Source organism: Mytilus edulis, chromosome 1, assembly GCF_963676685.1.
Source record: "Mytilus edulis chromosome 1, xbMytEdul2.2, whole genome shotgun sequence".
Taxonomy (NCBI): Eukaryota; Metazoa; Mollusca; class Bivalvia; order Mytilida; family Mytilidae; genus Mytilus; species Mytilus edulis.
In genome coordinates, this window is record NC_092344.1 from 105,067,560 (window position 1) to 105,094,587 (window position 27,028).

General features: G+C 30.1%; 1 protein-coding gene across 7 annotated transcripts in view; it reads right to left on the bottom strand.

Annotated features, from left to right (window-relative positions):
- Window positions 1-27,028, bottom strand: part of LOC139516859 (nipped-B-like protein) — a 59,221-nt gene that overhangs the window by 19,463 nt on the left and 12,730 nt on the right. For 2 of the 7 annotated variants that reach the window (XM_071307243.1, XM_071307223.1), the window contains exons 2-28: window positions 22,373-22,462; window positions 18,911-19,079; window positions 18,151-18,245; window positions 17,744-17,813; window positions 16,907-17,025; window positions 16,485-16,574; window positions 15,645-15,868; window positions 15,152-15,181; window positions 14,320-14,350; window positions 13,771-13,806; window positions 13,287-13,400; window positions 12,158-12,313; window positions 11,695-11,801; window positions 11,374-11,460; window positions 10,395-10,629; window positions 9,268-9,419; window positions 7,692-7,772; window positions 7,327-7,427; window positions 6,739-6,910; window positions 6,389-6,471; window positions 3,799-3,928; window positions 3,090-3,233; window positions 2,597-2,665; window positions 2,114-2,203; window positions 1,543-1,754; window positions 690-792; window positions 195-293 (exon numbers count right to left, since the gene is read on the bottom strand). In XM_071307243.1, coding sequence (XP_071163344.1) covers window positions 195-293; window positions 690-792; window positions 1,543-1,754; window positions 2,114-2,203; window positions 2,597-2,665; window positions 3,090-3,233; window positions 3,799-3,928; window positions 6,389-6,471; window positions 6,739-6,910; window positions 7,327-7,427; window positions 7,692-7,772; window positions 9,268-9,419; window positions 10,395-10,629; window positions 11,374-11,460; window positions 11,695-11,801; window positions 12,158-12,313; window positions 13,287-13,400; window positions 13,771-13,806; window positions 14,320-14,350; window positions 15,152-15,181; window positions 15,645-15,868; window positions 16,485-16,574; window positions 16,907-17,025; window positions 17,744-17,813; window positions 18,151-18,245; window positions 18,911-19,079; window positions 22,373-22,436 — 3,063 coding nt within the window. In that variant the 5' untranslated portion in view covers window positions 22,437-22,462. The remainder of the gene's footprint in view (window positions 1-194; window positions 294-689; window positions 793-1,542; window positions 1,755-2,113; window positions 2,204-2,596; window positions 2,666-3,089; window positions 3,234-3,798; window positions 3,929-6,388; window positions 6,472-6,738; window positions 6,911-7,326; window positions 7,428-7,691; window positions 7,773-9,267; window positions 9,420-10,394; window positions 10,630-11,373; window positions 11,461-11,694; window positions 11,802-12,157; window positions 12,314-13,286; window positions 13,401-13,770; window positions 13,807-14,319; window positions 14,351-15,151; window positions 15,182-15,644; window positions 15,869-16,484; window positions 16,575-16,906; window positions 17,026-17,743; window positions 17,814-18,150; window positions 18,246-18,910; window positions 19,080-22,372; window positions 22,463-27,028) is intronic. The other 5 variants (XM_071307272.1, XM_071307251.1, XM_071307283.1 and 2 more) reach the window with 3 other exon arrangements.

Below are 27,028 nucleotides of genomic sequence, written 5' to 3' on the forward strand. Positions count from 1 at the left end.
GTCAATATTCATGACTTCTGTGTATAAGGGTTGAAATTAACATAGATAATCATGTTAAAAGTTCACCTCTTTTAAAAATATTACACAAAGGCCTCTACTTTGCATGAACTATACGCTTAATTTAAGTCTTTTTTTTCTGAAAACACATTATACTGTATACATTTATATGCAAATAATTTGAATGAAAAACTTACTCTTGCTAAAATGCCTGGATCAGCTTCTACCACAGCGGTTAAACATTTCATTGCTTTTGTTCGTACAGCCACTGCATTTTCACTTAAAACTCTCAAAATCTGGAATAAACAATCAAGACAATGCATCCAAAATATTAATTATTCTAATCTGACAGGCAAGTTTCCATTTGATATTTATAATTTTGACCCAAGTAGGTACATTTTATCTCCAGTATGATTGTTAAAATAACTGTACTGAATGAATTGACATAGGAGTTGTGATGAAAAACTGTTGCAGTAGTATATTGAGGCCAAAAAGTTCAAAGGGGTGCAACTCCTAGAAAAAAAAATAATCGTAATTTCCTGTTGAAATGCACATCTTCATAGTATGTTCTTATTATCTACAAAGTTTCCTGAAACTCTGAAAATGGCCCAGTAGTTTCAGAGGAGAAGATTTTTGTAAAAGTTAACGACGACGAAGGACGACCTTCGGGCCAGGTGAGCTTAAAATATTACCTGTGTTAAATAAATATCAAAGCTCTGTGCAAATGGTCTTTTGGATGAAAGGTATCTTGCAACTAAACCTGCATTGTCATCATCTAATTTGGAAGAAGGAGGTCTGAAAATGACAGAAATAGCATTAACATTCTAAAACAATATCACATTATCAAGTTATCTCATATGATGTTAATATAAACTGGTGCATTGTACATCATAAGCAAACTTTAAGGTTGATACAATATTTACCTCCATTTACAAGTATTTCTTATAAAACTCAAACAATCCCTCTTATCTGCATTCTTCATTACAAAATTAACCTTCAAAGGCATTCCATCTTATTTATTGTTGTTTGCTTTACTATTTATTAATGAATATTTCATGCATATTCATGGTGGTTAATACATTCTTACTTTGTAAGACATCCCCTGATAGTGGGCAGCTACTATACCAAATATCATTAATTCACTACAAAGCATTCATATGAATTTAATTCTGACATGACTTTTTTATATGCGATGTGTACAATTAAACTAAGTTATAAAGCACATTTATATTCTCTAAAGGTTGGAAATATTATACACACTATCCAAAAGTTTTGAGTTCAATATGAATAAGTATTTTTGGAAGGTGGATTATTTAAATCATATTGAATTAAACTAGTCTTGTGAATATTGACTTTCTTATAATTTCATATTTTAAAAGTTTGAAATAAATAGTACAGATAGACAGATTGATATGTATATAACTTACAAATTTCAACTGCTGTGCAAGATGCACAAAAATCATTTAAAATTTTGGATATCAAAACATAGTATCTCAGCTCAACTTTATATACATGTAGTAAGAAAATATAAAATATCTTGCATACCGGAAATTTAAATCTGATGGTTGAATGCTATTTATCTGTGATAGAAGAAATTTCTTTCTTTTCTCCTGATTTTCCATTGTTTCTGTTTCTGTTGATATTTCTACCTCTGTTTCATCAAATTCATCCTCATGATCTCCACTGGCTTTCATTTTCTTCTCGGCTTCAACTGTTGTATCTCGATACCACTGGGCAATGTAGAAACTTCTGGCATGCTGCAAGTTAAATCAAAGTGTTTAAAAATATAGAGTTAATACCAGAATAAAAGGCTGGTTCTAGATTTGTATAGCTTGAAGGTTGATAGTAATTTGTTGGTTTGTCTCTTGTGTGTTCAATGTCAGCTGTCCATATTTTGGATTACTATTCACCTTTTAATTGAGATTTCTCTACTCTAATCATTATTTTGTCCTTTAACCAAAATATCAAATAACTCAGACAAAAAACAACATGCAAGTGGACAATTTCAACAAAACAGTTAACTTCATTTTATACATTTTTATAATTTATTCCCTTTGTATCTATCTACTAATATTCTACAGTAATCAATATCAATAAAATCAAGACATTTACATACCCAATAAGCAGGTTCATTTTCTGAATTACTGGCTAGGAAATCTAACATGGATTCCTGAAGAGTCTGCGTAGGATCCTCTGATACTTCAGACTTAAAAAAATACAAAATTATCATTATATTTTCTACAATTTTTCTGGAAAAAAAGGTCCATCATTTTTTAAACTGTATGTATCAGGATACATTGTATGCCTCACTAATGATTACTTGATTTGATGCAAATTTAATATATATATATTTAGAACTGCTGCTAGCCATATATACATCATTTCCAGTATTAATCTTTCAATAAGACCTCTGGAAAAAATATCTTTGTTTTTAAATACTGCACTTTTTTTACCTATCTCTATAATATTCTTTTTGACTTCACATGACGTGAGAATTGTGTACGTGTTTTGAGGTAAAAAATTTGATTTTTCTATACCCGACAGATTTAGACTACAAAAAAGAAAATTTACTTGAATATCATAATAAATTAATTTTTACCTTTTCCGGTTTTTTGTTTCCTCTTGTTGACCTGCTTGATTCTTCATCATCAGTATCATCTTCATTAACCTAAATGAGAAATGCAGTATGGAATCAAAACCTGAATAGGACATCAGTTTGGCCAAAAATTTATCAGAAAAACAAAACTAAATGATTTCTATACTACTCACATTTAATTTTTTTTAATTAAACATTTGTATCATGGTTCTTTATGTAATATACCTAATGTGAGAATATAATAAAATAGCAAAATCTCCTTTCAAAAACTGTTTGACATTTATCAAAGAAACCAATGAAAACTGTTATTGACATTTAAATCTCTCTTTGATTTGTTGAGAAATAAAGATATATATAGTCTTCAACATGTATACAATGGAACAATACATGTTATACATTTTTCTTCAAGACCCTCTGCCCAAAAAACATATTTAAAAAAGAATTTTTACACTTCAAACCTACGAAATAAAATATTAGCTGAATCAATATGACTTACTTTAGCTACTATTTCATCTATAGACTCTTGATTGAGTTGACTAGAAACTGCATCTTTACGTAATCTTGATGCAACAATACCAAGATATTCTAAAGACGCTACCCTGAGGGACATATCGACAGATTTATTACTAAACTGCTTCACCTAAAAATTAAAAAAAAAAGATAAGTAAAACATCTACCTTTGATTTTTTCATTTCATATGGCATTATAAACATGATTTTGTTATTAACACAATTTGGTATTGATGGCATATCTTTGATAGTCTATCAAATTTGAACACCATATTGATTAAGTCCAACATGTTGATACTTGTCTATAGTTGGCAACATAGATACCTCCTGGTTTTGTTAGTGTCATTGTGTTGCTATTAATTGATGCACACCACACATCTTATTTTATTCAAACATAATTTATTTTGGATGTTACACATCTTCTGATTAGCTGAAAGTTGTTCAGTGGTCTATCAGCTCGTAGATATTATTTTGTCATGTGACAGTGATGTCATCAATGTTTTTTTTCATAATTTGTAATTTATAATTAAATTATTAGGAATGACTGTAATTTTTTTTCAGAATATTTGAAATAACCTCAAAAGAATGATGAACACTTAAAAGTTATTTAATGTGCACCACACTTATAATTATATTTCTTCATAGACACAAAACATATTACAAACATTCCTTAAATGTTAGAAATTTAAAACATACCAATATTCTTCCTAATAAACTCAGCAGCAGTTCTGATGATGGCCATTCTGGTTTATTAACTGTAGAAAGCAGATCTTGTACAAAATTCTCAAATAATGGCCGGTAATCTTCCTCACCTTTTACTGTACATCTAGATAAAAAGAAATGTTTGCAATCAAGAGTATTTCGGATTTTAAAGTTTTGTAATCTCTCATGCATGATGCAAATATTTAAGCACACTCCATCTTAAAGAGAAAATGTATTTCAAGTATAATCAAATATATGCGAATGTTCATGGCTGCATTGCATTGTTGACATATTTTTATCTTTTAATTTAAAATTTGTAATTTCTGACATGTATCACTAGAAAACATTGAATTATTATTCATAAATATTTGTATCATATTTTAAAAGCTTATGGTGACTTGAATAACACCAGTATCACTCAGATTACAATTCTACCTTGACATGTAAGTTTGTATTTAGCCTATAAAATACTTATTTAGCCTTGAGAATTGAAAGGTCAGTTTCCCATTCATACAATAGAGGTTGATAAATTTGGCTTCATGCCATTTACCTTGTCCAAAATTAAGGTCACTTTATTGTTATTGTGATATTGTTAAAGTACAAAAGAACCCTATATTCTGACCAATACTTAAAACTTTGTGCATCTTGATTTAATTGTTAAAAATCTGTTAATGTTGAATTTTAGGGGTTATTTTATGCCTTTTAATTGCATATTTCTTTACATGGTAGTTTTTTTTTCAGATATAAAAAAAACAAGTGAAACTGCGAGCTACTGCTCACTGATGATACCCCCGCCGCAAGTGGATAATATTAATAGTGTAAAAATATGCAAGTGTTCGGTAAACAGGAAGTTGTCAAGTGATGAATCTGAAAACGCATCACACGGTATAGCTGACTTATATAAATCCTGAAACCAAATTTCAGAAATCCTTGTATTGTAGTTCCTGAGAAAAATGTGACGAAAATTTTCAACTTGGCTATCAGTATAAAATCATACAAGTGTTCGGTAAACAGGAAGTTGTCGAGTGATGAATCTGAAAACGCATCACACGGTATAGCTGACTTATATAAATCCTGAAACCAAATTTCAGAAATCCTTGTATTGTAGTTGCTGAGAAAAATGTGACGAAAATTTTCAACTTGGCTATCATGTGTAAAATCATACAAGTGTTCGGTAAACAGGAAGTTGTCAAGTGATGAATCTGAAAACGCATCACACGGTATGGCTAACATATATAATATAAATGTTGATACCAAATTACAGAAAGGGTGGATGTGTAGTTCCTGAGAAAAATGTGACGAAAATTTTCAACTTGGCTATCATGTGTAAAATCATACAAGTGTTCGGTAAACAGGAAGTTGTCAAGTGATGAATCTGAAAACGCATCACACGGTATGGCTAACATATATAAATGTTGATACCAAATTAAAGAAAGGGTGGATGTGTAGTTCCTGAGAAAAATGTGACGAAAGTTTCATGGGACGGACTGACTGACGGACTGATGGACAGACTGACGGACTGACAGACAGAGGTAAAACAGTATACCCCCCCTTTTTTAAAGCGGGGGTATAACTATCTGCTTGATTGTTATAGAAATAGACTATGCTTGCAGGGTCTTGTTTTTTGTTTACACCAAATCTGACAGATTATTAAGTTGCAAAATATTTTAAATGAGAGCTGAAATTTTTTCTATCTTTAAATGTGCATTGAACAATGTTGAAGGTTAAAATAATCATAATGTGAACAAGAATGAAGAAAACATCTTGGTCCCAAAAAAAAACCATTATCAACCAGGATATAATATTCCAAATTTTAATTTATTATACTAATATCAGTTGAAATCTCAAGCCACTATTTTGCATGTTTACAATGTAGGTCATGTCCCAACAGAAAATCAATGAATTTGACAGTACAATGTACAAACACATAAGGTCACTGTGAAATAGACATCTAGGGCAAGAAACAGTCAGTTATACCAAACCAGTTTGACTAGATGTCTAGTTTAAAACCAGTTTGACTAGATGTGTCCTATATTTTGACAATGTAAATGACATGAGGACCTGCATGGGTTTTTTAATATCTGTATTCTTTAAATTTTTAGGGCATTTTTCTTTTAATAGCCTTAAAAATAACTCTCATTCTGTAAAGCAAATTCTCATGAAAATGATTTTACTATATACATGTATTCTTTCTGTTACAAGATTATTTATCAATTATGCACATTGATCATTATATTATCAGTATTGCATTACAGTTACCTAAGTTTCCTTTTTATTTTGCACATTTATTCTTTATACTTTTGCACCCCATTATTCTCTATTCTTTATTTTGTTGTTCATTTTCTCTATTCTCTATTTTTTGTTGCTATTACATTTATTCTCTATTCTGTAAACCCCATTCTGACCCTCATAGGTAAACTTCTATTGTATGAATGGGATAAACTGACCTTTCAATTCTCAAGGCTAAATAAGTATTTTATAGGCTAAATACAAACTTCCCTGTCAAGGTAGAATTGTAATCTGAGTGATACCGGTGTTTTTTAAGTCACCATAACATTCCAAGCTAATCGATCTAATTACTTACTTTTGTAAGAAAACTGAGAGAAAATTGTGTGCTGTTCTCATTGCATTTTCAAATGAGGTAACAATAAGGAGATCTGTGTCAGTCTGAAATTAAATGTGCAAATATTCTGTTAAATATTCTTTTAATTTCAATTGCTATTGGTATAAATATATTTGAACAATAAAAGCTTTATAATCTCTACAAGATTTGTTTTCAGTTAAACTGATTTGACTATATTTGCATTACCTTTCTAAATCTTGGAAGCAAAAAATGTTAAATCAAACAAATTCAATAAATATCTAGTAAAACCTAATTTGATTGCATTGGCATTTGATTGGACATCATGATATCTTAAATTCACCCAAGTTTACCTGGCCATGTTTGGCTTTTTGATTTGATTTGTTTTTCTTCGACACTGATACTTCCTCTTCTGAAACCTCTTCATTAGGGTTGTCACTTTTTGGCTGTGGTAAGGTAACAACACTCTGGATCAACTGCAATGCCAAAGCTGTCACCATCTGTATTGACTCTTCAGAGTTTAATCTAAAATCACATGTGTTTATTAAACATCAATTTATAAATCTCACAATGATATCTGTAATATTTATCACAGAAATCATAAATGTGCTCATTTCTTTGTACTTTGGTTACAAATCGTTAAGATGAGTATGCCATTAAATCTACTTAAAATTATTGTTTACTATTACATCAACTTAATTGAGCTTAGAAGCTTTTTCCTGTTGTGTCATTCTTTGACTTAAAATTTATAATTCATCTCCAGCTTAACTCTTTTATAAGATTGACAATAGTATGCTTAACTCCAGCTCAATCTTGTAATTTAGATTTCCCCGTCTTTCCACACTGTAACCTAGTTTAGTGTTGGTGCTAAAAATAAAACTCTTATTAAGGATATTTAAGAAATGTAATGTATCTGTTTCTATCAATCTCACTGTATTTACCTGTAATTCCTGAGATTCCGTTTACTTGATGGTAATCGTGCTAAACTTGCAAAGATGTCTTCTAATATAAGCTGCCTATGTTTTTCATATCTTGAAAATACCTAAGAAAATAAAATAAGACATATGTTGTTAATAACAATACTTTTCTCAATTCTTTATCAAAAACACTGTGTTACAATAAATTAAATAAATCAATGTTGACAAAACTATTTCAGACTCTAGTCTTTAATCAAGGCAGTGAACATTTTTATGAAACATTTATAGCCACATCACAATACTATGTAAGATAAGAATTTTCAACTGATCTTTGTAACCATATGAAAATATAACTATATTTCAGATTATAAACTCCTTTATGTACTTACTGTAGTTACAAGTTTCATTGCATTTAACTGTATCTCGCTGATGTTTTCTACAAAGAAAGGTCCTACACCCAATGTAGAAACCTGAAATAAAGAAATAATTAGTCAAAAAAAATTTCCTTCATTATCCAATTAAGTTGTATTAAATTTTATGAAATTATTTACAAATTTAAATAGTATATTTTTGTTTATATTTTGGTTTTAAGGATCAGTGTCTCATACATCATTTTTTTGGATGGATATTGATTGTTGTTTGTGTGTATATAAATATTATGTGAATGCCTTCTTTCAATCAATATGTGATTCTATAATAAACAATTTTATTCTATTATTCTATTAACCCTTTCAACGCTACACAAAAAAATAGAAAAATGGCTGCTGCTGCTGCATTTTTCTGTGTTCATTCACAAGTATATTCCTTTTCAGACTGCTGTATCTTTTTTATTATAAGAGATACAGAAAAAGTTAATGCATGAAAAATGCTCAGGAGAGTATGAACTGTAATGTGAGGCAGTTATTTCAGTAAAATTTTTATCAGGTTACCTGCATTTTCAGGTAATTAACAGGTAAAAGGTGTAATTTATTACATTTGTGTTGAATTTTGAATAAAAACTACTTTTAGTATTCATCTATTTTGTTGTTTTATCTGCCATATAATAAAGAAGCCACCAATTGCTCGATTCCGTAGCGTATTGCACCATACACAACGTATTATGTAATCGTGGCACAAATCAGTGGCTCTGTCCTCAAAATTTTCAGTCGACCTCGGTTTTCCCCCCTTTTTCTACGTCTCATAATGATCGATCAAATCATATTTCCCACACAAATTTAATGTAATAAACACATTGAGATAACAAGAAACCTTTTAACTAATCCTTGTTGTCAGTTTCGCTATAGAAATGCTGAAATATTTCCATATTTACAGCTTGTTTCCGATTTCCGCCATTTGCATTTGTCAAAATATTTGTTTTTATTTTCCTTCTACTGCATGATTTTACAATAAAAATTGCGGGATTTCAAGCGCAATTTAGACCTTGCATATTCTGGATTCATACAAGGAAAAATTAGAGAGGACCCGAATGGTTTAAGAGTCCTGATGAAAAATCCGTTGACATCGTGGCATATGCCGCAAATAGCAGTGGCAGACGGAGTATGTCATCGCGGCATATGCTGTGTATAGCGTTGAAAGGGTTAACAACTCACACTTTTAAAACCATATTTAGCTACCGGTATTATAATTAGAATATCCTATCTAATATAATCACAAGTTGAAAATGTATTTCTCATCTGTTTGTTGATGTTTCAGACAAACTAATTATATTCAAACTGACATGAATAACTACTTGGATGAGAGAATATGTATTTGGTTTGTCCATCTTAAAATTTGTGCATATTTTTTTTTACATATTTATCAATCATTTTGTGAGTGTGAATTTATATAATTTCACAGCTGAAAATTTATACAACAGAAATTTCAACAATGTCTAACAGTATATTACTGTGCATTTACCATACTTGTGCTGATATCATAGGGGTAATCTGAACATTACTACTGAGAGAATACAAGAATTAAAATTACCTGTAGAATAGTTGTGTCTGTTAATTCTTGAATTTCTAAAATTTCTGATAAATTGCTGATCATTTCTGCCATTTTATTATACAAAGTTATTGATGATTTATGTTTTACTTGGCCAGCTCGAGCCCTTTTAGCTTTTGAACTTGTGTAGGCATCTGAAATAAAAAATATTTTAACATCTCTGTCTTCAATCTTAGACACAGCAAAGGAAATACATACTACATTTTAAAGTAAAGTATTGATATATTCATACATTAACATGATATTAACAGGTAAAATATTAATTCATCGCTTTATCCAGGTGACAATTCTGATGTGAAAAACCAGGATCCTCAAAATCAATTTTACAAGATACTTTATTACAGTAAGTAAAATGATTCACAAAATTGAGAATGCATTCAACTATTAGAATTTTTTATTTTCAACTTTTTTAAAATAGTGCAAGGGTTTGCATGAACGTAAATCGAAAAGTTCACACTTTTATCCCACATCTACCATTTATAATAATGAATTTTCCTTTAGTCATTTCAACATTTCTTCAAATAAGTTCTTTTTTTTATTCAAATCTTCCCACTCTCTTTCCTGGAAAAGCATTAATAAAATTTAAGATACTATAAAACTTAACAGTAAATGTATAATGTGTAACTCTCGCTATGTTACATGTGATTTTGAGGTAACAGACAGCATCAATAATTTGTCTTTCTCACTTGCCCAATTGTTTATAGCATAGGATATAAACACTTCTTCAACATTTGTACAATTTCTTGACAGTCACTATGAAAAACAGAATGATAATGTTAAAAAAACTTCAACAATTCTGTGACACATATATATGATGATTTCAGAGGACACGTTATTTTGAAAATGATTCAAACTTGGTTTGACCACCAACCATCATTCTTATCAATGATTGATAACTGGTAGTTAAACATCCTATGTTAAACATTCTATTACATTTAACCACCAACCATCATTCTTATCAATGATTGATAATTGGTAGTTAAACATTCTAATACATTTAAAGTAAGATTAAAGATATTAAATTGTAATGAAAGCTCAAGTGATTTGAACAGGTAGTCTTTGTCAATAAACAATCAAAATCATTAGGCTATAAAGTAGAAAAAACTTACCTTTTTTCTTATCAATCCTGTATACTGGATCAAATTCTGGATATATTGAATTTAATAACTGAAATTTTCCAAACAATAATATCCTTTCTATCACATCTTCTATATACACTTGTTTTGGCATACTTTTTGCACTCATTATATAAGTGGCAGTGAGAGCAGCGTCCATACTTCGCATAACACGTTCCATTGTTAATTCTCTCCATAACCTTTGTTCATCTTCATCTTCCATGTCATTCTACAACATTATATTTATATTGAAGTGAGATTCAAAACTACATTGATCAAATTGAAATACATATATTTCATATCATTGAATATGAAATTTACTTTTTTTCTTATATTATTTTACCATAAAGGCTAGTCTTTTTCAAGAAATACCTCAAAATGACTATTTTAATGATGTAAAGTGACTATAACCTTCAACTAAGACCAAATATTTGCCTTTGACATAGTCTTTTTAAAACACATATTATTTTTTGGGGGTTAATAAGTGTTATTTACATAATGCGGGAATTTTTGGTAGACAAGCATCTGGTAAGTTTGTCATTTCAACAATATATATTTTCTAATATAAATACTAAACATTGGAAATGTTTGATGCAATGTATTCATATGATCAATTCTTCATGTATGTAAACTGGAACACTGAAAACTTTCACTAACTGTGTTTAACTATATATTTCTCATAATATCATGTTTAATAAATTTTAGTTGTTAGTAAGTCAAATATAATATGTTCATTCAATAAGCAGGTAAAATTAGTTGAAACTTAATACAGTTCTCTGAAAATATGCTTACAGGTTAAAATATTTTAGGTTTCCGGACAATATCCTAACAGGTTAACACTTTTTCATCTGAACTTTCTAATAAGATATTCAGAGATTTCGAAGAATGCCGTCATTCTGATAGGTTTTCACTGGATTTCATTTGCATAGTGGAAAGCCCTTCCTGAATAAGTCTTTATAACATTATAACTTACAGCACTAATGATAGGTGTAATCCTTGAACCATCTCTTACATTCCACTGAAGAATCGTTAATAACTTAATTAATGTTGCTGCTGGGACCTGAAAAGATATAAATTTCATTTGAATTTAAATACCGTTTTGTCTTTTAATGTATTTAAGTTTCAGGAGGATGTATATTTTATTCATACACCATGTTTATTTGTCGTAAATGAACGCATATGATTTGAACAATTGTAGCATCAAAAAGTCTAATCTTAAAATTATTTTTAAACAGAATAAATGCTAAATATCAGAATATCTTTGACTAATCCATTAAAAGTTGAAAAATCTAACCTGATTCAGGACTCCCATTGTCTTCAACTTTGCTGCTTCACCACACAACTCTGCGAGTGTTGACTTTGCTATCAACGTTTCTTCTGGAATTTCTGTTTCTTCATCATCTATTTAACATCACAAATAACGTATCAGTGGCAAGTATTTTTTATATAAAGATGCAAAGAAGATATTGTTTATGAAATCAATCTCTTTATTAAGCTGATCCTTACATTTCTTTTCTATATCTTTTGCATACTATTCTTTTCCAGTGATGGCTTTATTACTTAAGACACTTTTGACAGATGTAATATTTGAGTAATTAACATTTAGCTGTATATAGTATATTTAACAGAATTAATTTCATATTTCACTTGTTTAAAACAGTCTAGTCAGTGCAAATTTTTTTTTTTGTCCTTTTCATGCAAGATGTATGTATATGTTCAAGATGTATGTATATGTTATCAACATTTAAACTACTTACTTGGATCTAAGGAACCAAAGTTGACATCTTCTGCAGAATCAAAAATGGTTTCTATGCATGAACTAAATTTTTTAAAGGTGGGACTATCTAATAACTCTTCTATTGATAATTCCTGTTGCATTCTATGTCTTCTTTTGTCCTTTTTCTTCTTTTTAACTGTATTAACAAACAAAATACAAATTAACTTATTTCATTAAAAAATTCTGGTTGTATGGCCATATTATGTCCCATCATATTTTATAGTTACATTACTTGCTTGCTTCAAATATTACCTCAAAGTCATACATGACATTGATCATATACGAAATGCCATCGCAAAGGATAACTAGGATACCCCGATCAATACTTGCGATCATCCAATACAGTACATCCCGTTTTTTTATTGGCGCAATGTGTTAACAAAATAGGCAGTTTAGGCTTCGAATTAGCTGTCAGTAAAGGCAAGTACTGTCAGATTTGTACTTTGGTTTTTTTATGCCTATATTGTCTGTGTTTTGGATATACATATATGTCTCTCTGCTTTGTATTGATCTAATGAGTAACACTTTTCAACTGATTTTTATACTTAGTTCTTTTGTTGTACTGGTACACCAGTCGCAGATTAGGGAAGGGTTGGCTTCTTCAAACTAATTTTACGCAGCCATATTCTGTCTATGCCTGTCCCAAATCAGGTGCCTGTCATTCAGTGGTTGTTGTTTGTTTGCAGTATATCATATTTGTTTTTCTTTTATTGTTTTGTATACAAATCAGTCTGTCCATATTCTTGATTGAATAACATTTGTCATTTCTGGGCATTTTATAGCTGACTATGTGGTATGAGTTTTGCTCGTTGTTGAAGGCCATATGGTGACCTTTAATTGTTCAATACTGTCATTTGATCTTATTTGGAGAGTTCTCATCGGCAATCATACCACATCTTTTCATTTTTAGGTAAAATTTTCAGTGCATAATTTTTGTTTTCTGTGAAAATACATGAGGAAATATTACTGTATTGTCACAACACAAACTTGATTGATTGACTGTATACAATATATTGTTTTCTATACCCAATCCAGTCATGATAATTACCCTATAGCAAATATCAATTCAGCTGTAAATGTATAAGTGTGCTAGTCTATACTATACAAACCTTCAACAGGACTAGGAGGTTCACTTTCTTCATCTGAATCATACTGTCGCCGTTTTTTCCGTCGATTTCTTCCATCGTCATCATCTGACTCTTCATAATATGACCTTTTATTGCCTGGTGACAGAAATCATTTTTTATTTGAATTTTCATTTTTTGTAATACAATTAAATCAAATGACCTTTTTTTTTACCATTTAACAGGTCTCTTTATATAAGACAGCACTTTTAAAGCAAAACAATGAAAAGAAAATATTAATTGGCTTTAAATTTGTGTTACTGTTTATTCAGATACAATCATATTTATTCAAGAGACAAGCGTACAGATCAATTAAATTGAAATGTCACTAAATCTACTGCAAAATTCCTACTCTGCCACATTTCTCATTCCTGAAAAAAAACATTTAAATAATTTAAACATTCTTAAGTATAGTTTACAAATTTAGTTTAATAATTGTTAGACAACCTAAAACAAATTTGAAACCTACCTGAACTATGTGAACGTCGATCTGATTTTGTTTTTACTGGAAAAGAAAATGCCATCAATTAGTGTTTTTACTTGAATAATACTTCCCAAAATTTGTAAAACCTAACAATTGTATAAGCATATAAATGTCTTCAAATCAAAAAGATGCTGTGTCTGTCATTCAATGTATCAAAAACAGGAAGTAGGTGTCTGATAGATTCGACTTATGCTCAAACAATATTCCTAATCACTTTCAGGGTGCTGTACAATAGTTTCTAAGAAAAGTGTGAGGTGATCGCAATATAGTTGGGGGTATAAAATAATTATAAAGAAAAAGGATTTATAATTCTGTACTTTTATCTATAAGAACTGGACAATTTTATGAGGTGTAAGACTGTAGCAGCTATATTCAATCCTAGATTTTAGTAGCATTGGTTTGCTCCATGTTTGGTTTTAAGGGTATTGTTTGGTTGATGTCATTATAATTTTTTAATTAGGCAATGGTAATGTTTGTTCTCATGATTTTGATTGCCCTTGTGTGTGTTTGTTCATCTTTCAAAAATAAACATACCAGATCCACTAGACTGTAATGTTTTCAGTTGCTGAAAAAAATAATTTAGAACTAAGAATATTTTTTAAATCTAAACTACATGTATATCAGATTTGTGTGTCTTTAAAAATTGATCTTTAAAGTTAACAGAATTTTCAATAAAATTTATCATTTCAAGGATTAATTTTCAAAGAAAAAATATCTTATTACTTCAAATTCAAACCATAAACTGACATTATCCCAATATTGCAGTTTCCCTCTTGCTTCAATGAACATGATTTAAGTGATCTTATTGACTATAAAATTTTATTATTTTTGAAGGCCTAAAAATCACTATTCATTTTATAATCTTCTTTTTAAAAGCATTAACATTCATGACAGTTGTCACTTGGAAATCATGGAACAAAAACTCAGGATTGGAATTGGTCAGATTTTTTTAGATTGATGGTCCCTCAACAGCCATACAACAATAATCAACACCTTGATTTTTATTTTCTCATGCCTCACAACTAAGCTAAACCAGATAAATTTATATATGCTTAAAAAGCAATTTGCAATCCTGGCATACATATATTTTCTGAATAATAATATTCTCTCTTGTTTTATTGTGTTTCCATGATTTTTGTAGTGCAATTCTAATTATTGATAAAATTGAATGTACAGCATGGGGTAAAGTATCACTTATCACAATAAAAGTTAACTTTTGATGACCATTGTTGTATTACTGCACTTATAATTTAAAAGCAAATAACAAAAATAACAATAAACAGTCAAAAAAATACCAAGAATAAACAGATAAAACATGATTTCTAAAATAACCAATAACTTGCGAAAACATTTTAGAATAAAATACCTTCTTTTTCCCTTTTTTCTTCTTTTTTGGCTAGAATATAGAAATTCATCGAAAACATATATTCCTATTCTTATCCTTGAAATGGGTTCATTACTCTGAGCTATAATACCAAAGAAGTATTCAAATACATTATGCCGAAAGCATTTTGAATTTCCAGAGTTGCAAACTATTTATATTGCCTTTCATATTACAAACCAAGTTTATTGCAATCTAGCCATTCTTCAAGTACTTACATTAGATTGAAAGTAAGATAAAGGATTGGTGGGCTTAGAAAATGGGTAAATAAATAGTAGTGCACTATACATTCAAATATTATTCAATTAAAAATCGTCGACAAAATTCAACTTTTAACTAATGTGCAAAATTTCAGCATGTGAGTAAAATTTTGCAACTGAAAGGATTCTAGCTTAAAACATACTGGACATGGGAAATATTTCTATATGACTTTTAAATCTATTTCTATCAAAATCATGTCATGTGATCACACACTTACTTTTTCATCTAACATCTCTAATAAAACTACAGCCTTTGGTTCTTTTGGTGGTGGAGGTTTTAATGATGGTGATATAATTTGTGATTGAGATCCGAGAGGTTCTATAACAACTCGAGGTTCTGGTCCCTTATCAAATATTTTGCGCCATTTTTCTGACATCTCCAGTTCTTTACTATTCAGCCTAGTGACAGATTCCGCAACACTTCCCTGTGCTGGTGATACAACTGCAATGAAAATGTATAACTACATAGAATGTTGTTAATTTTGCAAGTTTGATTCTGAGAAATTAAAATAATGCATTAATTTGCGTATTATGCATCAAGTTTAAAACCAAGGCACAAAAACAATCCCATAAGCTCCATCTCAATACAATAAAAAGCTTAAGATTATTAAAACTTATTTAGGGCTATTCCAGAAAAAAATGTATGGGGGGTGTTGGAAGGTAGTTTTTGTCAGCACCCGCCACCCAGACAATTGTATTTGAGAATTATAGTGCATTATAGTCTGAAAAGTTGCTCTGATACCCATCACCCATGTATTATTAATATAATGTGCCTTCCAACCCCCCCCCCTACATTTTTTTCTGGAATAGCCCTTAGTAAAATTTATTTTTTGAAAAATATCTATTAAATAAACCCTTTATAAGATCTACACGTTATTGTAAAATGTTTATTAAATAAACCCTTTATAAGATCTACACGTTATTGTAAAATATCTATTAAATAAACCCTTTATAAGATCTACACGTTATTGTAAAATGTAAAGTATGCAAATTATCCCATGCATGATCATTGAAATCAACAAATAAAGAAGCGAAGAATGTAATCAATATAATCTAACCTTTTGGTGTACCTTTGGAGTTTTCATTTGAATTATGCCGCGTAGGATACTCTGCATGTTCTGTATCAGGATGTTCTCCATTCATAGCACCTACAATATCAAAGAGAATTAATAGTTTGGTAAGCTGAATAAACTAATAAGTAAATCTTGATCTAAGGCATGGCAAGTGACTCCATAAAGTAAATATAGTTATCCTAATAACTCTGACATGTAATTGAGAGATTCATGTGATAAAAAAACCTCTATTTTTTTTAAATCTGTTAACCATGAAAATGACGTAAATTACAATATGGATATATGACAGAGTGGCACTTAAAAGTGAAAACAAGAAAATACTGAAATAGAATCCACTTTAATTGGACACAGTGGGAACAGAATCTTAAGAAAGACAAAGTGCTTGAAATGCAAACAATTTTAATTACCTATATCATTTGTAGTCGAGGATTCTGTGAAATTAAGAAAAGAGTCTTGGAATTTATTAGACCCAGGTCTTCGTTTAGCACTATCTTGACTTTTATTGCTGCCATGTTTCTGGTTAAATCTGAAATTAAAATGAGAATACATTTATTAAACTAGAAACTGCCACCATTGTAATACTAAAACTGAACTAAAAAGGGGACGATAAATGGCTGACCCGTGTTAAGAGAGAGCCATATCTCTTGCACGTTAAAGACACCCTTGTAGATTTCGAAAAAGAGCCGGCTAATGCCGCTACAAGGCAGCACTCGCAAAGTGGAAAGGGATTAATATAAGTTGCAAAACTTGTTTCCCAATCCACTATAAACAAATATGTTTAAACTAACTATACATTTTAAATCTGACACGTTGACAAATACAAATTAATCAAGAAAAAACTTGTCTTTTTGAATGAATATGACATTTGATCAGGAAGGCTCAAACACTTAAAAAAAAATACAGCATTGGCAAAATTGACAAATGTCTGATGAATTTAGGTATACAAGTGATCAAATCAAATTATTATCACCCAGGAAAACACAATTTCACAATATTCTAAGATTTTGCTGACTTTTTAAAGCTTATAGAAATGTATTAACAAGACTGCAAGTTTTTTTTATTAATTTTTCTGGATATATGTGGCAATATTTGTGCAAAATTGTGACTCATGTTCATTTGCTTGATATTTTGTGTTTATTTGTTCAACATGCACATGTCTCAAATTGTCATATTAGATGGTAAGAATGTATGTTAAATAGGTATATAGTTTGTTTGGTATTGGATATCATCTTATAAATACTTACTTTGGATGCTTTTGCTGCACAGAAATGTCATTGTTCTGCGGAGAATGCTTTTTAGAGTTACTTCTTGTGACTAAAATAAAGAAATATTTCATTACAACAATGCAGTAAATGATTTCAACAACTTTCAAATTTAGGTTAATGAAAGGTAGGTTGATTTTCTCTTTTTTTTTTTACCTATGAACATCTGATACTTAAACAATTTTAACTAACACTATAGAAATTAAGTACTCTAAGGACTAATCTATTGAGCAAGCATTTATGCTGAAGTAAAACAGACATTAATCATTTGTTTTTAAGTCAAAAGAGAATTCAAAGTTTCTTTCATTAGAAGACAAGATAATATATTTGCTAATATTACTATATTGTGAAAATTATAAGGGAAAAGGACAAATAATTGAAATAGTTACCTCTGAATACATGTGGATTTTGTGCCAAAACAGACCGCAGTAATGGCGGCACATCCCCCTCTATCCCATCTCCTGCATGGTTATCTTTCAATAATCTAAAATCAAAATTAAATGTAATTAGATGTTATTAGATTTAAACATCCCATGCTGTTCAGAAGGATCATTATCCAATAATCTTTTGTATAACACATTTAAACGATTTTGAAATATCTGATTGGTGTTTCTGTTAGTCATTTTTTAAAATTATAGAGTTTATCACCTTTCTTATTTCCATTTTTGGTCATCCATCATAGCATCATGATTTTTTGTAGCAATTTTTTATCTACTTTAAGTTGTCATCCACCTTATTTGACTTAATCCAGTTAGTTCCAATACAGGAAAATTTTACGTTAGAAATATTTAAGCATTCATTTTATGATCAACATCAAATTGTAGTCAAATACAATTGAGAATGTGTCAAAGCGACAACAACCCGACCATGGAGCAGACAACAGCTGAAGGCCATCAATATATGCCTATACCTTTCATAACCTACAGAATGTGAAATATCATTATTTTTTACCTCACATCATGCGAGTACTTGTCTTGTTAAATACTTTTGAAGTTGGATATAAAGGTTGTAAATTGCTCTTGAAGTTTTTCAATGTCAGTCAATTAAAATAATGAGTTATTCGTGTATATTAAATCACAAATCTGAAAACAGTACAAGGCAAAAAAAGAAGAATTATTTCAAGAAAAATATAAATATTTTTTGTCTTACATTTCATCAGTTGTGGTCTGGCACAGAGTTCGACAGACATGTTTTGCTAGGAAATCATCTTTGGACTGCAACAATCTTTTGGCTCCTTCAACAACTTTAGAATTATGTAGAAGACTTCTGTTATTTACTGTAGATGGAATGGGAGTAGGTAGAGGTAATTCTGGCAATACTGTAAAACAAAGAATGTGTATTGTTAATAATACAATTATGTACTACCTAACTGTACCAGGTTTCAAGATGATGTGAACACATGTTCATGAAAAACTTTCTTACACCAAAAATTTAACCTGACATGGAATGAAATAATGGATAGACAAGATGTTGAGAAGAAAAAAGCTAGAAATCTAAGATACCCCTCACATGAATCTATATCCAATGTCAATACATGTGTGACAGTGTTAACCGGACTCCACATTTATTAAACCTTTGCGTTTATTACAGCAAAATTTAGCCTGTCTTAAAACCCATTTTACATGTACACCTTACGATCATTCCATTTAAACCAAATAAGCTTTAAATATAGTTGACCTATTGCACATAGTATGTAAGAAACAAGTTTAACCAGGACAATTTAAAATTGGTCAATAAACCATGGAATTGAGGTAAAAGTCAGATAGAACCCTGCCAGATAGATATGTACACCTTACAATCATTACATGCTTTAAATATAGCTTCTAAGCAACAAATGTAACCAGGAAAACATAAGATTGACAAATGAACCATGAAAATGAGGTAATGGTTTGAATGATAATTACAAGACAGCCATATACACCTTACAATCAATCCATACACCTAATATTGTTGACCTATTGCTTAGAATATTTTCGAAAAACAGATCAAAACATAAAAACTTAACTTTTACCACTGAACCATGAAAATGAATATATGAATATGTGTAAAAAAAGGGACTCATACCAGTGGCACATCTGTATATATAAACTAGAGGCTCTAAAGAGCCTGTGTCGCTCACCTTGGTCTTGTGCATATTAAATAATGGACACGGATAAATTCATGACATAATTGTGTTTTGGTGATAGTGATGTGTTTGTAGATCTTACTTTACTGAACATTCTTGTTGCTACAATTATCTCTGTCTATAATGAACTTGGCCCAGTAATTACAGTGGAAAATATTTTCTACAAATTTACAAAAATTTATGAAAAATGTTAAAAATTAACTATAAAGGGCAATAACTCCTTAAGGGGTCAATTGACCATTTTGGTCATGCTGACTTATTTGTAAATCTTACTTTGCTGAACATTATTGCTGTTTACAGTTTATCTCTATCTATAATAATATTCAAGATAAAAACCAAAAACAGCAAAATTTCCTTAAATTACCAATTCAGGGGCAGCAACCCAACACCAGGTTGTCCGATTCATCTGAAAATTTCAGGACAGATAGATATTGACCTGATAAACACTTTTACCGCATGTCAGATTCGCTCTAAATGCTTTGGTTTTTGAGTTATAGGCCAAAAACTGCATTTTACCCCTATGATCTATTTTTAGCCATGGCGGCCATCTTGGTTGGTTGGCCGGGTCACGCCACACATTTTTTAAACGACATATCCCAAAGATGATTGTGGCCAAGTTTGGATTAATTTGGCCCAGTAGTTTCAGAGGAGAAGATTTTTGTAAAAGATTACTAAGATTTACGAAAAATGGTTAAAAATTGCCTATAAAGGGCAATAACTCCTAAAGGGGTCAACTAACCATTTTGGTCATGTTGACTTATTTGTAAATCTTACTTTGCTGAACATTATTGATGTTTACAGTTTATCTCTATCTATAATAATATTCAAGATAATAGCCAAAAACAGCAAAATTCCCTAAAATTACCAGTTCAGGGGCAGCAACCCAATAACAGGTTGTCGGATTCATCTGAAAATTTGAGGGCAGATAGATCTTGACCTGATAAACAATTTTACCCCTTGTCAGATTTGCTCTAAATGCTTTGGTTATTGAGTTATAAGCCAAAAACTGCATTTTACCCCTATGTTCTATTTTTAGCCATGGCGGCCATCTTGGTTGGTTGGCCGGGTCACGCCACACATTTTTTAAATTAGATACCCCAATGATGATTGTGGCCAAGTTTGGTTTAATTTAACCCAGTAGTTTCAGAGGAGAAGATTTTTGTAAAAGTTAACGACGACGGACGCCAAGTGATTAGAAAAGCTCACTTGGCCCTTGGGCCAGGTGAGGTAAAAAAGGGACTCATACCAGTGGCACATCTGTATATATATACAGATGTGCCACTGGTATGAGTCCCTTTTTTTACACATCAAATATATTAATGGGTTATGATTTCACCAAGGTAATATGTCAATGGGTCAATAATTTTCATCTTATGATTAGATTTTTGTATAAATGCTGTTTTATCGTTTAAAATCAAGTCAAGATGTAAAATTTTTTATATTAAGGCATGACTGTAATGTTTTTTTCTGTTTATGAAGAAATAACATCACAAATGTGGTGCACACTAAATAACCAGTGTAGCAGGTTATTTTTTTTAATGTTATTTCGAAAAGACAGAAAAACATTAGTCTTTCTTGTAATTTAATTCTAAATTCCATTTTAAACCAGAGTAAACCATGAAAAAATGTTGATGACAAAATTATGTCTATGAACTGATAAACAAAACAATGTTAGCCAACCAGAAGATGTGTTACATCCAAAATTAAATAAGTATGTGATAACTGAGGAATATATGAATGGGTTATGATTTTGCCATGAAATATTTTTATGGCTCAGGAACAAGGACAATCGACATATGCCAGACAGGAACTTCATTAGGGGTTTAAGGATTGGAATCCCAAATTACAAAGATATTCAACAAAGAGATATCATTGAGATCTCCCATCTCTGTGAGCTCTGCTGTAAATACATGTAACATGTGGTAAAAAAAAAATGGATCTTTACCATAGAACATGTGGTAACTGAAACCAAAGTGTTTGACCTTGAACTTTGACCTAGGAAGTTGTACATACATTATGACGCACCCTCTGATGTTGGTTAATCTACATGTTGAGTATAAACTTTGAAACCATAACCATTCTCAAGATATAGGACAGTCACAATCTTTACCATGGGACATTGGGTTGTCAATTGAAACCCAAGTTTTTGACCTTGAACTTTGACCTAGGAAGTTGTCTAACACTATGACACACCCTCTGATGTTGGTTTATATACATAATGTCAAGTATAAAGTATAAAATTATAACAGTTCTCAAGCGGACACACTTTGTTACAGACAGACTGATCACTATAGGCCAATCAGAGCAACCTGCCATTATGTAGGGCCCTAATTAATGACAACATTCAAGGGGCAGGTCCCCTAGGGATAAAATCTCTGATGGGAATAGAATTTTTTTTGAAAATAAACAATTTTCTTATATTGACAACCCTATATTTCCTATAACATATATACAATAAATTTAAATGAACGCAATAAAAAACTCACAATCTGTTAAACTACTGATCCCCGCAAGTGTTGTAATTGGAACACTTGGTACTTCACCATTCATGGTTTCTACTTTTTACATGGTCACATCTGAAAAATAATGCAAGTTTATTATATAACAATACTCTCCACCATAACTCAGACTTGTGAAGTAATAGATAGGAGTGAAGAATGAACTAATATATTCTAAACATTTTTTACAATACTTATAAAGGTTGACCAAATATGTACCGTTATTCATAATAAACAGCTGCGCCATGAGCGCATGATACGCCCGACGTCTTGTGTGGAAGTTTTATGCAATAATCATAAATAGTTTCTGAGAAAGTTTTAAGCAATTACCATTTATTGCTTTTGAGACACGGCGGAACATGTGAAACCCCCCCCTCCCTATTTTTTTTTTTTACAAATATCAGTAAAATAAAATTTTGAATCAAACCAAAAAGTATACAGATCTTTAGATTAATATAACAAAGAAGTGTGTACAGTTTCAAGCAATAATCATAAATTGTTTTTGAGATACGGCGATACATGTAAAAAACAAAACTCCCCTTTTTTACAAAATACTCAATAACTCAAAAATAAAGTTTTGAGTCATCACCAAAAAGTATACAGATCTTTAAATTAATATAACAAAGAATCTTGTAAAGTTTTAAGCAATAATCATAAATCATTTTTGAGATACGGCGCGACATGTAAAAACCCCTCCCCCTTTTTTACAAAATACTCAATCAAAAATGAAATTTTGAATCATCATCAAAAAGTATACAGATATTAAGATTAATATAACTAAGAAGTGTGTAAAGTTTTAAGCAATAATCAAGAAATGTTTTTGAGATACGGTGCGACATGTGCAAAAAAACACCCCCTTGTTTTAGTTACAAAGTGCCGTAACTCAAAAAATTTAAATCTTATTTTCACCAAAAAGTATACAGATCATTTGACCATCATAAAAAACAACTATATTAAGTTTCATGAAATTTAGATAAGTCGTTCTCAAGTTACAGTGCGACATGTTTACACCGGACAACGTATAAAAATTAACACAATCCTGTTGAGGCACTTCCTCACCATTTGGAATTCATGTATGCCAATAGTTACAACATTCTGGATCAATTTGATATCTGTACACAAAATTGTATATAGAATAACTATCAAATCAACAATTTTCTTTTCAGCAAGGATCATGTTAAAGAAATTCAAATTCCACTAAATCTGACAATAATCATACATTATATATAAACTTCAAAAGTGGATCTGTATGATAATCATAATTCTTAGAACTTGTTTGATGCATGAGCTACATGTACAATTCACTTTTTTTTGTGGAAGGGGGGGGGACCCTGTACCAATTTCATGGATATAAGTTAATTGTAATTTGAAGATAATTGAATTTCATGGTCCTGCCAATGTTTGCATACATCATTTTTTGTTCATTACAAGCAAGTAGAAAAAGTTTATTTTGTTTTAAGACTTAAGTTCACTTATATTAAAAAAAAATCACAATAATAAAAATGAATCCAGAGCATTCAGAGAGAGATTGAATCCAAAATAAGTAAGTTCTGAATAAATGTGTGCATATAAAAGGGATTGTTATACTGTCAGGACCCAGTTGTTCATCTATTAGTCAAATTCTAATCCAGGATTAAATATTGTAACCCTTGGTTTAAATCTTACTCTGGGTTAGTCAGGTGTTTTTTTTTTATCCTGCATTCAAATTGAACCTTTTGTTAAATTCTTGGTTAAATGATTCAGATTAAACCTTGCTACCTGTTAACCAATGTTAATGAAGGACTACTGTTCCCAAAATATCCTTTTATATATATATATAGTAAAGCTCATACCTGCCAACTGTCACTATTTGCGGGGGATTTCCCCCATGGAGGCTCCCAAATTGAAATTTTGAAAGAGCAATTTTGTCCACAATTTAAACAAAATAATTAGTTTTACAGTGACTATCGGCTTATAAAAGTACGAAGAAGCCTTAAAACAATATTAAAATGTACTTGCAGGCCCCCTTGAAGGTTTTTTATAACTATGACAGCCATCTTTTACGTAAAACCCCCATGGTCATTTTGAAAAGTTGGCAGGTATGAAAGCTGTTTGCTCATATCAAAATTGTAACAAGATCTCAAAATGAGGCTATTTCCACAATTTTGCATCGAATTAAAGAAATTTGAAGCCCAATGATGCAAAAGTAAAATAGGTAATACAACCCAACAATCATAAAGTGATAGCTTGGACAAAACAAAACAACATTCAGGCCATTGTTGAATTCCAATTCCTGGACAACCAAATAAATTTTACAAGTGTCAAAACCATATCCCCCCTCATGTTGTCTACTTTATCTGCAATGTATAAAACACAAGTTGATAACTGAGTATTGCAGAAACTGGTTTTCCTTATTTATATTATCTGGAAAATCAAGTACTTGCACTTCAACTTAATATTTCTATTTATAAATCAAAATTCAATAGACAGACTTTTTGTTTATAATGCCATTTAGAAATTATGACAATTATTGAAAGTTATATTGTATTTTAATATAAAGCTTACAAAGTTATAAACACTAAACATGTAAAGATCTCTGATTTAGTGAAGTGATTATACATGTACAATACAGTATTGTAATTTTGTAAATATAGATTATACTGTATACAAGTTATCAATTAATGTATAGCATGTATATACTATAGAGGAGACTAATTAGTGAAATATGTGATCAATGAAAATAGAACTTAAAACAAACATTATTCATTTGCTTCAAATTCTTTTCTATAATCAAAAACTTGTAATTTTTGAAGAATTATTTTATTTATTCAAAACTCATTTTTTTAAAGAATCTATTATTATCATGATTATTGAAGTCTTATAGATTGGACACTAGTTATAAATATAAAGCACAGAAATAAAGTAATCAAATCTAGATTTTATCCATACAATGTTTATAAACTACAGACCTGATAATTAAGCTATTATAACTACTTACAAAACAATGTAAAATAAAATAATACCCAAACACATAGACCCAAACACATTGACATATATATATAATATGCAAGCTCTGCACTTTCTTATGAACAAATGTAGCATAATACTGAATAAAATCAAACTGGATACCAATTACACTAAACAGGAAATGGTCACCATAAACATGGCATCTTTGTATCAATTTAGAACACAATTTCAAACTGAGTTTTAACCCAATAAACCATATGACATTCAACCATTAGGATCCAATAAACTAAAAGGTAATGTACCATGTGTAAAATAATTTTAACAACTCCCTTCTGCCCCAGCATGGGAGCAATAATCAGCATGACAATTCACTTCCTAGTCAACAAAAATCCAATACTTTTGAAAAAAATGCAAAAAAATATATAAATTTTGAATTCTGCAAATTATTATTTAACACTAAGCACACACATTCAAAGGTTTACTGAAAACAAGAGGTTTCATTTTTATTTTAAATCATTTCGATCAAAAATCTTATGACTGATTTATCTCACATAAAATCTAACACTGCACTGCTCAAAGAACAGAAAATCAATCAATAAAGGATAAATATATACATAGCAATATCTTGCTCAACAATGAAACTGTGTCATAGTGATACACATGTATATATAAGTTAAATATTAAAGCTGAATTGAGTTTCCACAATATATAGCAACTTATCACAATTAAGACAATTAATAGCATTTTTTCATTGATTTCATAAAATTTAAGAATTTCTTTTCCTTTTCTATTTTCATTTAGTGATGCTGACAGAACTGCCAAAAAAATCAAATTCCAATTTATCTACACTTCATTTTTTTTTGTATATTATATATAAAACTGTTTTGAAGCAAACTCATAAAATTCATCATCAGTAAGAGGGATTGCCTTTAGCTCATATTGTTATGGGAAAGGATAATACTTACAAAATTCTCAATCGGTAATAAAGTAATAAAGTTTTGATGAATGTGATTACTTTATTTTGAATTCAGAAAAATCTGAAGTGTTAAACATCTTCAAAATATTCAGAAAAGTCGGAAGATTCATCTTCTTAAAAAATAAAATATTTAGATATTTGTTAAAAAAAGGACAGCATACCAAAGATCAATATTCTTTTTAACCTCTAGTGAGTGACAGTACTTCTTTAACACAACCTATATATATTAGTATAATTAATATAATTTAATTGTAGTTTTTTCTATATCCAATATTGCTCAGGCATTAAGATAATTGTCACACTTTTGATACATGTACATATAAATAATTGCTATACATTTTTATACAATGTGTTTTACTGGGTAAAAGGAGATGCATGGTATATGTCAATGAGACACCAATTAAATGCAAAGAGAGAAAAAAAATATATATATAAAGGGCAACATACGATCTTCATCAATAGTATATATAACAGGCTATTATTTGAACTTGGAATTATTTTTAATTATGGAATTCGCATAATTTCTTGTGTTTAAATTTTTTTTATAAATTCCATGTTTATTTTGTATTATGATCTTTTGAGCGGTTAATAACACTTTCCATACAATGTATTTTGGTTAGATAGTGTTGTGCGCGGCACAGTACATTCTATTGAAAATATACTATTTTCTTTGTAATAGAAAGTGTTGTGCGCAGCACAGACCATTTCAGTACAGAATAATC